At 40.0% G+C, this 15,173-nt stretch overlaps 1 protein-coding gene across 1 annotated transcript in view; it reads right to left on the bottom strand.

Annotated features, from left to right (window-relative positions):
- Positions 1–1,918: 1,918 nt before the first annotated feature.
- Positions 1,919–15,173, bottom strand: part of LOC117968157 (collagen alpha-1(XXIII) chain-like) — a 50,699-nt gene continuing 37,444 nt past the window's right edge. Inside the window, exons 18-27 of the mRNA XM_058996710.1 lie at positions 12,872–12,928; positions 12,426–12,452; positions 12,238–12,291; positions 11,561–11,614; positions 10,354–10,380; positions 9,910–9,963; positions 8,187–8,273; positions 6,147–6,215; positions 4,437–4,475; positions 1,919–3,847 (exon numbers count right to left, since the gene is read on the bottom strand). Of these exons, the coding sequence (XP_058852693.1) occupies positions 3,845–3,847; positions 4,437–4,475; positions 6,147–6,215; positions 8,187–8,273; positions 9,910–9,963; positions 10,354–10,380; positions 11,561–11,614; positions 12,238–12,291; positions 12,426–12,452; positions 12,872–12,928 (471 nt within the window). The 3' untranslated portion in view covers positions 1,919–3,844. The remainder of the gene's footprint in view (positions 3,848–4,436; positions 4,476–6,146; positions 6,216–8,186; positions 8,274–9,909; positions 9,964–10,353; positions 10,381–11,560; positions 11,615–12,237; positions 12,292–12,425; positions 12,453–12,871; positions 12,929–15,173) is intronic.

Here is a 15,173-nt window from a genome sequence, read left to right as displayed (position 1 = left end):
TAACTGAATTCTGACAGGCTTATGAATTCTCGAAGAAAATAAAACAAGATGAGGCCCATCTATGCTACTCCGGTTGCCAGTAGCTGATAGATCTCAAAACATTGTCAAGTTGAGTCTTAAAGGATCCAAGTGATTCAGCATCATGACTAGGTAACCCATTCCATACCCTCACCACCCTCTGTCCTTAGTCTTTTTCCACTTCATTTTAAGCGGTGTCCTCTGGTCCTGGTTTCTGTACTGCCCTTCAAGTATTGGTTAGGGTTAACCTTGCCAAATCTCAATTTCTGTATGCCTTTCTGTGCGCGAATCTCTCACAAACACAGCAGATTGTTACATTCTAATATAATAACAGTGAACTGCTTCACCATAATACAATGCAGGTAATAAAATCAAAACAATGCCATTTGCCGAGAGAGTCTTTTGGGGAAATATGTTTTTATCTGAAACTTGTTACATCATGAAATAAGATATTGGTTACACAATAATTATTCACACAATAATGATGGGCAAAAAAACCCCAAAAACTGTACACTATGGAAAATGCATTTTAACATACCAAAATTAAAATTCAAAGCACATTTTATTAAACACATTTTTAGTCTCCCTACTAACAAAGAAAAAAAGAAGTGTTTTAAAATACTGGTACCGGTAAATAACATTTTCTGATATTTGTTATGAAAATCAAACGAAAACATAATCCGACAAGCTTATTTCATTTCATCAATAACAAAATGAAGCTATATTGAAATAAATAGTATTCATTCATTTAGACTGTCACACACATGGGGAATTGATTCTTATGAACTAAAACAGTGAGGATCTAATACTGTGGTTCATTGATTAAAATACTAAATGCAGTGATCATTAAAACAGACCCCATGGTTTGGCAATATATCTGACAGGTCTATATATAATGGTGACCTTACAAATACACAAAGAACATGCTTGTCAAAATATCAACACCATGTAAAAAAGCTGAAACATTTCAGATCTACTGAGTAACATGAGTAAAACTGATGTGAAATGGTACTAGAAATAAACCTCTACCAAAGACTCCACTCACAGTGGGAGAGGGGGAAGAAACTTTGCTGTGTGTTGTATTTCAATACAGTGCAATTCAAAATACATTTTTTATGTTGAAAATTCTCTCTTGAAATGTCTTTCGAAATACAGAAATGACACATAGGGTTTCTTAGTGACGGCTAATCAATTCTTGTTTGAGGAAGTGTTGCACCTTCATTAAAACCAACATTGTATGAATACATTCTTCAGGATTTTTTTTGGCTTTGAAGTTTTTCCAGCCTTTCTTTCCCATTTTACCTAAAGCCACTAGGAAGCCATCATATTTCAGAGACATCCGTTTTTTTCTTTTTCTTTTGTTTTTATCCAGTCCATTGTTAAAAGATTTCCTACAGGGCTACTGTCGAATACAAATAAACTGTATGTTCAAAACACTGCAGACTTAATAAATCTCCCAGAAAATATTGTGTTACAAGCTTAGAGAAATGTGCCATAATAAAACAATACAAATATATATCATGTCAATTCTGGGTATGAAGCAATTTGGAATTTCTAAATGGTTAGTGAACCCACTTTTCTTCAGATGCAGTAGTATCTCAACCACATTCTATTTCTTGGCCTTGCTTTATACAGTGATTCAAAAGTCACTTGACATGACAAGTACATAGGCATGCAAGGGGATAAGCAAAGCCCTGAAAAGCAATGAAACCAGGACTACAAGGAAGAGGATGGTGTGGTTTATACCTGGCAAGTTACAAACAAGAAGGTGTGGTTTATACCTGGCAAGCTACAAACAGGATGGTGTGAATTATACCTAGCAAGTCACAAAGAGGATGGTGTGGTTTACAAAGTGGCCAAAACTTTTAGGGAAAATAATAATAAAAAAAAAACAAGAACATTTCCTTTAGGGTTTTTATTCCTTCTATGGCACTCTCCAAATAAATGTAACATGTGTTTGAAATAGATTTTCCACAAGTGCATTATTTCTGTAATATGCAACACTAAAAGTACTGTTAGTAGTGAATGATACGTTGATATTCAACTGAAGCCTTACACAATCGATTCATACAGGATATTCCGATACTGAGAGATTAGTATGTTGAGGGTTCTAAAAAATCTGCCCTGTAAAAAGTGAAAGCAAAAGACTCCCATTCTAAAAGGTGTTTTCAGATGAAACAAACCACAGGTCCTAGTCTCTAGCACACAGTAAACTGAGGAATAACTCTGCAATGGGAGTCTTGTTTTCAACTCCAGTTTCTTTTTAGCACCCATACATATCTGCTCAAGTGAAATAAGTAACCTGCTTCTCAATTCCATGGCATGAATCTGAACTAGTAACATGTGCATAATAATATCCACTTTCTATAGTAAGAACTATGCTACAGTTGTGGATAGACATCCCATTCTTGGAGAAGGTATTCTAGGAAGAGGTGGAAGCAATCAGATTTAATGGCATCTGAGTATGAACATGGGTAATACTGGCGCGTGTCCAATTCTTGCATATACGTGTGTGTGTGTGTGTGTGTGTGTGTAGACTGATATCTACCAAACTATTTATAACACACTCCTGATACTTTGATATGTCTGCACTCTGACAAGTTATTTTAAATACAGTTGCAAACAATTGTATTTGTGATACATGCATGCAATCACTTCAATTAGCCAATCTTGTAATACTGAAAAAAGTGGACTGTATACAGAACATGCAAGTTCAATGCAAAAGAAAATGCCAACCATGTTTGGCAAAATCACATCAACACGACCTTCAGTGAATTGTCAGTGATTTAGAAATGACATTTTTAAAAAAGGGGTTTATCTTCATGCACATAATTACTTTTAAATACAAAACTTCAGCTTGCTTTAAAATGACAAAAAAAGAAAATCAAACTTGCTTTGAAAATACCATGCATTGTAATTGCAAAATACATTTTATATAGGCTTTGCTTTACCTGTTATGAACATAAATGTAAATTGAGCCATATTATAGAATATAAAAAACAGACTTATTGACAGTATGTTGATCTTAAAATATTAATACCAGTCTTACTTTTGCCATGTGTACCAACATGTGGGTTAAAAAAGAAGATACAATCCCAACAGAAATGCCTTTCTTCAGTGCGGCATCTTTCTATTAACAGACATAAAATGACACGTGTGTGTCACATCCCCTTTGGAAGAATGGAGGAGAATGAGGGTTGCTTTTACTTGGAGTCCCTGCAGGGCACACAAGACCGGCCTGGTTTGTGACGGCACAGCTTCAAGCGCCCTGTTCCCAGTCTAATAAATGGTTGGGATCCAGACTGGTGCAATCCCATGCATGCTGGCAGGCCTCTTCCAATGGGCCATCCGTCCCTTCATGTAGAGAAGCCCACAAAACAAGTTTCTTTCACTATGGACGTCTAGGGCTGAGACATTCTTTTCCTCTTGGGTTTGAACCAAGCTGGTTCACCCTTTTAGTGGGAAGAAAAAGCAAACTGTTCCTTAGTGCTGTGAAGCTTAACATGTGAACTAGTGTTCCATGCATCACTCCGCTGTGTTCACAAGGATGATCAGTCATTGTTAATAATGTTAGGGGTCATTATTAGTCCATGTAGCAGCACTTCATAGCCCACAGCACTGGAAAGTTCATTTTTTTCAGTGGGTGAGTAGAGTTCTTTGTGGTTCCATTTTTTTTTCATACACCATGTCCAATATAATAGCTCAATATATTATAAAAAAAAAAAAAATACAAACTTTTTTTTTTTTTACAAAAAAAAAAAAAAGGCTTCAACCCACAAAATATACCATATCAATATGTACACACTCCATGCTTGATGGTTAGAGATCACTGCAAAACACAGGAAACACAAGGTTACATTTCAGGAGGATATTGAGATTATAAGAACACACACACAGCAGAAACTGACTCTCCCTACTGCTGGGGCAGGTCACAAATACAGAAACAGGAGTTATAAATGGGACTTGGTCTGGAGATACTGTAGCACAAGCTATTGAGAGTATCAGAATCTGTCCTCCTGTCCCGTATGTCAATCTTAGAGTTTCCCATGTGCATTTGTAAAAGGGCGGAGGCTGGGTGCAAACTGTCGATCTTGCACATCGCAAGCGAGTGTTTTAACCACTATGCAAAACAGCCAGGCTCATCTGTATTTGTGGTTTTAAGAGCTTTTAAACTTATCACACAACACTGTCTCTTACACACACACAGTGGACACTGCTCATGCTGGTCTACTGTTATCGACAGCTCTAGTTTTGAAGTTACAGCTGGAGAGGAGGATGAATGAAACTGACATGCTTGCTTTATGTGCAAACTGTGGCAGTTTACAATATCCATGCCCTCCTGGTTGTTTTACACATTAGACTCAATAAACAAAACAAACAAAAAAAACATGCCAGTCTTTCTTGCAGAAGTTACATACCTTATGCCAACATCCTGGTATAGGAAGTCCATCTGGACCCTGTATTATTAAAAAAATAAATTAATGTCAGTCTGAGTTGTGTTCCCTGTTGCATCGGTACATTGTTACACCCATCACTTCATTCACATAGTCATTCAGCGAGATGTGGGGGTTCACTGCACTGATCATGCAAACCCAAAATGAGTTTCAAAACATTCCATTGAATCACCGATCAATATCCAACAAGAGTGGCCTCATTTACAGAGGGGAACCATTCATCAGACCCACACTGCCAGCGATTACACAATCTCTAGAACACAAACAGATTGTTAATTCTCTAGAAATGCAGAGCAAATGTTTCGAAGTGTGCGCTCATGCAGCCAACGACAAATGGATTAGTCACGACAGACCCCACCTGGTCTAGACGCACACAAATCCTCTTGGAGCTCAGCGAGCGGGGTTCTTGGATATGTTTATTGTATTGTTTGTCTGCTTTGATTTTCTTGCTGTTTGACAATAAGTCACTCACACACTTATTTTAATATAAAGTGTTAGCCTGCTTCTGCATCTCATTTTAGAATGGGACATCTAGAAATCTTTTCTTTGCAAATTGCGCTTTGAATGGTTCCCTTTCCCCTGTTCAATAAAGCAACAAGCCTCAAACTGAGGAACCTGTCAAAGACAGTGGACATGAAAACACTCAATGAAAGAGCATATATAGTTAGAAACACACAGGCAGGGAACAAATATTTCTGATTGGGTGCAAACAGTTAATGTTCTGATTGGGTGCAAACAGTGGATGTTATGCTTCAAGGCATTTTCATGGCAAGAGGCCGATGTCAAATGAAAATAAGGGTTCTATTTTTTTTCTGACCAAGGATGTGAATAAAACTATCAAATCAATTGCAATTAAAAAGGCCACTTTCTTGCATGAGGAAATCAAAGTTAATTAACAGCCATTTAGTCCGCCAGCATTCAATTTTGGAAAAACAAAAAAAAGTAGACTTGTCTAAACATTTGTTTTGTGGACTTTAGTTTACATTCGATTTTATGGCTTATTTTTTGCAATTACGGATGAAGCATTAAATACAGCTGAAAGCCAGTTGGAGACATTTATAGGATAACTCGGTATTGGAGAAACAGATAAGAGAAGACTATACATAGGTCCAATAATGCCAGAGTTTGAAGAGATGCATAATGGATAAACCACATCCCCACAGCTCACAAGAGTACAGAACAGCATGCACACACTCAAACAAGAGATACACCACATCCCCACAGCTCACTAGGAGTACAGAACAGCATGCACACACTCAAACAAGAGATACACCACATCCCCACAGCTCACAAGAGTACAGAACAGCATGCACACACTCAAACAAGAGATAAACCACATCCCTACAGCTCACTAGAGTACAGAACAGCATGCACACACTCAAACAAGAGATAAACCACATCCCTACAGCTCACTAGAGTACAGAACAGCATGCACACACTCAAACAAGAGATAAACCACATCCCCACAGCTCACAAGAGTACAGAACAGCATGCACACACTCTACACTCACAAGCAGCAGACAGGTATAGAGCATCACCTTCCGATTATTTTACTACAATTCAAGCAGAGAGGGTGGGATGCACAGTCTAGGAACAGGCAGAAAAACCCATGTAGCAGAGGGAGGGAAGGAAGAATAGAAAGAAAAGAAAGAAAGAAAGAGTGAAATACTGTACCAAGGGACAGGGAGCATCCAGGCCAGGCAAGCCCACCTCCCCCTGGCCTCCTCTACCTCCTGGAGTCCCCTGTTTGTGAAATGAACCTCTTGTGTAACTAGTGAAGCAGGAAACACTAGAGCAGCCACACCCATTGCAGGTTGAGAAAGAAAACGTTGTTTGTGCTCCCCAGTATAGAGCAAGGGTTAAATTACATTGTAATAACACACTTCCAAGTTATATGACGAAATGTTTAATAACACAAAATAGTCTTATTTCTGAGTATACTGGTACATACCAGTTCATTCTAAAAATCCAGAAGGCCGTTTAGGCAAATGCAGCAGAAACAAAATATATAAAGTTGAAGGTAAGGGATACGGGTATAAGAATCTGTGATCTGTTTGTGCCTTTGGTGGACAGCACTACAGTACTGCAGGACCACGTCAAAGGGGCATGTATCATACTGTACCTCTCAGAAAAATGTGCGCCCCCTGTGCTGTAACTCCACAGCTATATTCACACATTGAAAACAACATATTTGTCAAGATTTGCCTGCTAATCTAAAAGTTTATTTAGTTATGTAAAAATACATCAAGACCATACAGAACAAACTTCTAGATTGTATGCTGGAAGTGTACAAGAAGAAAATGAAAACTTTAGTTTCAAATGCAAGCTTCGTGGCAGCACAAAACGAGGAAAAGACAAATCACTCAGCTAGTGATTGTGGTGAGGTATATTATCACTAAGGGCTCTGTAGTTGAGAGGTTTCACGTGTTTTTTGGGACTGAACAACTGAAGGATTAACAACTCTTCTGAAGCAAGAACTGGAGCCTTACCATTTAAAAACTAAACTTATCGCGCTGACATACGACAGTGCAGCTGTAATGAGGGGCCTCTGAACAAATGTGAACCTTTTCGCGGTTTGCGGTTCGTGTGCGGGTCAGAATATGTCATTTTTAGGTCAGGCTCGGGACTGAATTTGAATCACAAAAACGTTCTCTGTCCTTTCATCGTACTCGTCTGTAAATGTACCCGTATTTACTGCACTAAAGCAGGAGGCGATTAGGGAGCAGTCATCTTACTAAGCAGTATTCTCGGTTTGTATTGCCGCTTGTTTGATACGTCGCAAGATGCTTTTATCACATCCGCTTGGTGATATTAAAAATGTTTGTGAACGAGGTGAAACAAAAGACAGCGCAGGGTTTATACCATGTAGTGGATAATAGTTTGAGAAGTAAATCAGTCAGAAGTATAGAATTATTTTGGAGTCATAGCGAATGAAAATAATGAACATATGCCTGGAGTCATGTTTTTGTGAACTACAGCCACAAAACTGGTACATCTCTGAAAAAACACAGGTGTAGGTCCCTTTCAACTGGTGGTAAGAAAGGAATAGACAGGTATTTTATAGTATAGTTAAACTATATCCATACCACTAGAGGGAGCTATTGTATAAAATCAATGGTGAATGGTGAATGGTGGAGATATCTGTGAGTGACATCAGTTACATGACCAATAAGCTGCTGAGGGGAAATGACCCAGCAAGTCTAACAGATAACCTGAGAATACAGCACAGAAACTGGGAACTTTCTTTATCCTAGTGTAGCACCAGATGCCATGTTTTAAAATGAAAATACATGCATGCTAGAACATGTGCTTCTTTCAAAACTGCACATTTAATTAATTTATTTGCTTTCTGTATAAACATTGAACAATAAAACAACATATTTTATTCATAAAAAGCACTGCTAGATTAAATACCTATGTAGCTAATGGAAGTGCAGAACTGGTAGATTTAGGAATCATTTTGTCAGCTACAACCACTTTATGGATCTAGTTTCAACAAAGCAACACAATATGCATGACCTGAATGAACTCTTGAAACGGAGACTCAGGAGCCTTTAAGAATGAGCCCTGGATCTCTGCATTGGGCGAGACTGGTTGAGAGGTGGATGAAGCTCATGTATTTCCAAGCCCCTGCAGAATGCAATGGCTATAGCAGTGGCTGTTTGCAACGCATGGCAATGAAATGATTGCTGTAATAATAGCATGTTCACGCACCACTGGACATGGTTGGTCCAATCCAGGGGGTCCTTGCTCTCCTTTGTGCCCCTTTAGTCCTCTCTTTCCTGTTGTCCCTCTCTCCCCCTGTGGACACAATCCATTTGTCAACATTGTTTTAATCAGGCAAGCGACCTTGTTGTTGTTAATTAAGGAGCAACATACAACAACAACAACAACATCATCTGTCAGGCTCTTAAATTGGGTATGAATGCTTTCTGTATTTACAGCTTTACTGTCATACAGCTCTACAGTGTTCCTACACATTGTCCAGTGAGAAAAAATATGCCCCAATGTTTGATTGAAAAACATTTATAGGCATTTTTTGCTTTACGATGACAAAATAAATAAATAAATAAATAAATAAATAAATAAATAAATAAATAAATAAACAAACAAACAAACAAACAAACAAACAAACACAAACATGCACTGTTTTCTGTTTTCACTCAGAACCCATGCTTACGAATTACCCTGTTATCTCTGAATAATGACCCACTCCCCATTAAAATGCCACCATCTCACAAGGTCAGTGGTATCAGGAATGTGAATGGACCTGCACATTAAACATGTGGTATCAGCAACGTGAATGGGAAAATGGGCCAGTCTGAGGCGCAGGATTACCTACACATTAAGCATTTAGTAATTAAGCAGTCATTTAGTGACTGTGGTAAAACACAAATAAGCAGGGTGAAGAGTGTCTGCTGATGAGGAAAGGAGGAGGACCAGGGAAAAGAGGCGGGCAAAAGCAAAGGAGCAGCAGAGGAGCAGACTAGGAGCTGGAATGGAGGAGCCAGACAGTTTCAGAGTGAACAGCACAGCTGGAGAATGATTTAGCAACATCAAACATCAAGCAGGAGCAAGAGGCAACACAAACACATGAACACAGTGACGCTCGCAGTGCGGCGACACACAAGCAAACACAGAGGCCTCCTGTCAATCTTACTGTATGAAAACCACCAAGGGTCTTAGCAAGCGGTCAAAGCAATTGGATCCTGTGAAGACCTCACTGTATGACGAACAGCTTGTTAAGACCCTTGATGATACAGAACCTCCAAGTCTTATGACTTTAACAGTGTGTTAATGAATAGGGCCCTAAACGCTTTCTCTTGACTTCCTCATAGTGCCTTGTTGTATTTATGATTTTGAAGTTTTCTTGTGGGCAGATCTGACTCATTCACTTTTCTATAGCCTACACACACACAGATACAGTGTAAAAATAGTGCTTTCCCTACTGAATAGAAAACTAAAATGCTTAAAATGTCACGTAGTTTGTTAGTTGAGGCATCGGTCTGTATTGTGCAAATGGAACATGGATTTTTGCAGATCAGAGGCTAATCAGAGAGAGAGAGAGAGAGAGAGAAGCTGTGATGAGCCGACACAAACCGACATGAATCAACCTGCTTGAAGGGGCGACAATTTAAAAGTACTTTCAAAAACGAAAAACTATTAATTGTGATAGAGAAATGAAGGAAACTTTTGATATGAGAATATTAAATAACAATGAATGGAAGCTGTCCAAACTTGAGTAACAACATTCATCACAAACAGTGGAGCTTTCATTTTAAATATGGAGAAATAATACAAGCGCTCTGGTCACAAGCCAGTCCTTTTCTATGCCAGTAAGCTCAAATAAACTGGCTCAAAGATCTGGATTTATGTTGTGCAATACATTTTCCACAATACATAAAGAGAGAAGCAGGACACGGAGAAAACACCATACCTTATCTCCTTTCACACCCTGGTCTCCCTTTTCACCTCTGAGCCCTGGAAAACCCTGAACGGACCACGAGGACAGAAGTTCAGTCAAAGTTAATGTAATTGAAAAACAAGCTGAGAAATGTATTGTAGTGTACGCAATTAAGTATTGGAGAAGTGCATGTTTGGATTGAATAACATAAATCGTACATAATTGTTGCATCAAATAAATAACACAGATGTTACATAGTGCTGTATTTATCATTAAATAAGGTTTTGATTCAGAATTGTCATTTTCTATCAGTTAGTTATACACTGTAAGATATCCGTACATCTTAGATGCACATGTGAAATTTCTACATGGGTGTCTTGGTAGTTGTGAGGTAACAATACAGTATAATTCAAAGCCACAATGCTGGGACACTATACAGTACGCTGTGACTGCATGATGCATTTAAAAAATCCTTACGTCTAATCCTGGTTCCCCAGTCTTTCCCTGTGGGTAGAGAAGCATGCAATTAATTTCATTCTTCACAAAACTGCTCATGTATAGAAATCCACAATCTACAACCAACCAACTTGTTACTGGCAATAATGATAACAGCGCATTGTAGCCAAGTCTATGAGGGGTTTATTGGTTACCTGCTATGTGGAAGAGATCGAAACAACCATGCACAGAAAACAGATTTAGACCTGACAATTGTTATATGCGATTAAAACCCAATGGGGAAAATACACATCATTAAAAGGAAAAAATAATTCCCCCATTGTATGCCTAATCACTCTGGCTAATTCTATCATGTTGTGATAATGTAGTTTAATTCTGTCATGATGTGATAATGCAGATTAAGTCTGTCATGTTGTGATAATGTAGATCCATTTTCTATTCATATCTGCTCATCAAGGCTCCCTGTTCTGATTTTATTTATTTATTTATGTGTTTATTTATTTTTAACATTACTCTGGGTGTTCAAGGCTTTCAATATTATATGTAAACAATAGTAAACTGTTTTAATGTAAATTTAAAAACAAAGAATAATATCTTCTACAGCAATATACACTGCCTGGCCACTATTTGGACCTGTCTGTCCGATTGGGTTTGGTCTCGCTCTGCTGTTGGGCGTGTTCTCCTGTATACCCTGCTGTGGGGCGTGTTCTCCTGTATACCCTGCTGTAGGGCGTGTTCTCCTGTATACCCTGCTGTGGGGCGTGTTCTCCTGTATACCCTGGGTCCCTTGATTACTCTGCTCTACTTTACTTGGCATCATTGTGGCTCACGTCAACAACACTACAATTGGACCTGATGATTATGGCTACACTCAAGATGACAATGCACCCATCCAGCGTGCCAGAATTGTGCGCTAAGGGTTTGAGGAGCATGACAAAAATGTCTTCTATGGCCACCACAATCCCTGGATCTCAATCCAATTGAGCATGTTTGGAATTAATTTGAACACCTTTGTCATCACAATCATCTCCCTGCCTCTCTCTACTGGTTGTGTGCAATATTAATGACTGACTGGTTCACATCTCTTGAGACACCTTTCAGCACCATTGCCACATTATGTCAAGGCTGTGATAACGGTGGCTCAAAACGATATTAAGTAAAGGTCCTAATAAATTGTCCAGGCAGTGTATATAGCTCAGCACGGTTTCTTTGCGAATGAGAAGGATACCTTTTCTCCCTTGGTGCCGGGAAGGCCTACCAAACCTGTGGGGCCTGGAGGACCCTGAAACAAAGAAACACAAACATGACAAAGGAAACGGGTTTGTTCCAAAGCTGGTCCTCTTCGCACTGAGAGCAGGTCTTCTGATTAGCTGGGCTTTATATTGTGCTGGTCACAATGAGGGCGTTTACTATTATAACTTGAATTCATATCTGAGAGAGAAGCTCTGAGAAAGCCAGCTGTGATGTAATGCAAGTTGACAACATTCAAATTAGGCCGTTAATTCACAAAATGCTAAAACGGCTCCATGTTGGGTGAAAGAAATGGTCATAAAACTTTTTTGGCAAAAATTTCTCCATTCTGTTGTCCTGGTCTTTATTGTGATCCTCCACTAGATGGTGTTGTCTGCCACCGCTGGGTGTTCAGAAGAAAACTAGTCTGTCATTCTGGAGATTCACACTCGATTCAGAAATCAGCAACAGCACTTGAATTGCACTTTGTGTGTGGATTAATGAACGCAGCAGTAGAAGTTTATGGATACTTAATACAAGCTCTGTTTCAGCTTGAGAAGCAAACATTTTACACATTGTTTTTGTTATGCTGCTAACACAAGAAATAGCTATAGCTCTCACTTCCTCGCCATTGGCTATAAGGGGACAAGGTTCTTAAATACCAACTAGACTTACCCTCTCTCCAGGCTCCCCCTTCTCTCCGTTCAAGCCGTCTAACCCAGACTCCCCCTGTATAACACAGTGAATGGTAGTGTACTGTTGTTCTTGTATGCAAGGATACTTCAAAAAATCTAGACTTCACATTACAAAGACATTGAGTATTGAAAAGATGATGATTATTTAAAAAATCTTCAGAAATTTACCTCTGGGCCTGGAGCGCCTGTAAGCCCCTGTAAAAGCAAGTCAAAGTTTAAAGTCAGTATTGCTGGTTTTAGAGTCAATACAAAGCTACAATCTCAATTACAAACACAAACCGGCAGAGAACATTTCTTTATCGCATTGAATTTCTCAAACCTAAGCTTCCTGTGCCTGATATTACTGTGCCAGAAATCAAAAGTGTAAAGGATCCATTTGTATCATCAAGCTTTCTTACAGCTCAGTTCGTAGAGAAATACAAAATTACTTTTCCAAATGCTTTGGTGTTAACAGGAAACAAAATGTAAAACTGATATTTTCATTGTGGGCATATAAACTGTGTACCCCCCTGTCAAGCTACTTAAATATATTGTATTTGTTATACATAAAACTGCATACAACACTACATTCCTTATTGCAACATTGTGGACAAGGGCAAGTTCTGGTCACTTACAATGGGACCTTGTGGACCGGGAGGCCCTGGCGGTCCAGGCTGGGAGATCATCTGGACCTGCAACACATTGACAAGCAAACCGGTCACTCCCCATTGCAGAGTCCAATCAAACACACAGACCGGTCACTCCCCATTGCAGAGTCCAGTCAAAACACACAGACTGGTCACTTCCCATTGCAGAGTCCAAGGAACCAGGGTTACGATAATAACCTATCAAGTACGAAATGTAACCATTACTGAATGGGTCAGTATACCCAAGCCGTCGCAAGGGCAAGATTGCCCGGAATGTTACAAGACTAAGCCGAGGCTGCCTTGTGCGTTACCATTTAGAACCCCAGTAACAAGTAGCTAGGGCTAAAAAATCAAGGGAGAACTCGCCTGTGTTATAAGGGTTGACTCGAAAGCCGTTCTAAACAGGTCCAAAGCCAGGGTTTTGAGGATCCACAACATTTAGTCTGTAGAACCTACTGAAGGTATGGGGAGTAGCCCACACTGCTGCATTGCACATGTCTTTGACCCTGGAATGAAGCCCACGAAGTTGCCATGCCCCTGGTGGAATGGGCAGTGAGGGCCTAATTTGGAGGGGGCAAATTGACCAGCTCATAGACAGCCCTGACTATGTCTGCTATCCATTTGGACAGCCTCAGTTTACACAGGGCTTGACCATGGGATTTAGCCCCATAACAGACAAAACATTGTTCAGACTGCCTCCAACTTTTTGTACTGTCAACATAACACTCCAGGGCCCGCACAGGACAGAGCATATGGAGCCGTCACTCCCTGTCAGACTGGAAAGGAGGTGGATGGAAAGCCTCCAATTTCCACAGACTGGTTGACATGAAATGCCGAGATCATCTTTGGCAAAAAGGCAGGATTGGTAACCTTTGTTCTGGCCTCCGTAAAAATTAAGCAGGCTTTTGCAATGGAGAATGCCTGCCTCTCATTCACCCGCTTTGCAGAGGTAATGGCAAGCAAGAAAGACCCTTTGAGCAATAAATATTTCAGCTCAGCTGAATGCATGGGCTCAAATGGAGGCTTCATAAGTGCATTAAGCATCACTTCACAGGCAGCCAAAGACATGGCAAGCTGAAATAGCTGCCGGATAGACCTTTAAATGTAGAGGGGTATTTCCCCTCGCCAAACAGGTCATGCAAAAATTGCAGTATAACTGCCATGGTTGTCCTCCTCAGGCAGACTGGCCTTGCATGTCTTGCAGGGGTAAAACGTAGGCATGATGTACAGTGTACAGTACACAGATGTACAGGTGCTGCCTCAATCTGCTTACAGATAGCAACCGGGTGTGTCAAGACCCGAACAAGACCGGTTTGGTACTGGACCGGGGAATAAGTACCGGTCGGTAGCGGGTCGGAACTGGAACAGTACTGGATTGATTCGTTACCGGTTTGGTGACTGTAACAGTGGGTTGGTACAGTAAATATGGTTTAGGAGGTGAATACCCATTCAGTAATGGTTACATTTCATACTTGAAAAATAACAAAATCTGACTTTGCTCTGGTAAAATCTTATCTAACTGAGATCAGAGAGCACAGAAACCCAGAAGAAATACCCATGTCCAAGCTTGACGCACAAAAAGACAGCAGCGAGTATGATCCTGGCACAATATGGTCTGTTTAAAGCACTGGCAACTTTGATTCCCCACTGACAGCATCATCAGCAAGCAAACAAACCCCAGCACAGCAGGAGTGAGAGAACAGGAGACAGCACCACCAACTGGCTGGGAGACTAATTCTACACTCCTACACACAGCATGCAAACAGGGGTTTCAATTTGTTTTGAAGTATGTGGCACTTACAAGGCAGTAGGGGGCGCCATTCTCATCAAGGCGCATTGTGGCAAGGGGTGAGTGTGTGGGAGGGGGGTGTCCACCCTCCCACTGGAAATTATGAAAAAAGGGATCAAATTGGTGCATTCTGGCACATTTTTGCGTGGTTAAAGCATGTGCTACACTAGAAGTGGTCTGCTTGTAGTGTCTGACAAAGTATTAGTGCAACAAAGGAGCTTTATTTCAGCACTGCTCAAAGCAAGGCAAGACCATCAAGAAGAAGAATTCACTCTAGGATCATCAAGGCCCCTGCAATACAAGACTGGCTGGAAAAGGAACTGTAAGAAAAATCGATGAAATACTCTGATGCAAAATATTCTTGTTCACGCAACTTAAATATACCCCTACTGCTTTAAAATCACACAAGTTATACACAGTAGTGTGCAAAACTTTAGAAGCTATAAACAAACTGGAATGTTAGCAAAGTCTGCATTCTAAAGCAGTTGAGTGGAGATAGCT

This window comes from Acipenser ruthenus, chromosome 23 (assembly GCF_902713425.1).
Source record: "Acipenser ruthenus chromosome 23, fAciRut3.2 maternal haplotype, whole genome shotgun sequence".
Taxonomy (NCBI): Eukaryota; Metazoa; Chordata; class Actinopteri; order Acipenseriformes; family Acipenseridae; genus Acipenser; species Acipenser ruthenus.
The sequence above is the reverse complement of the archived record's forward strand: the minus strand, read 5'-3'. Positions and strand labels throughout refer to the sequence as shown.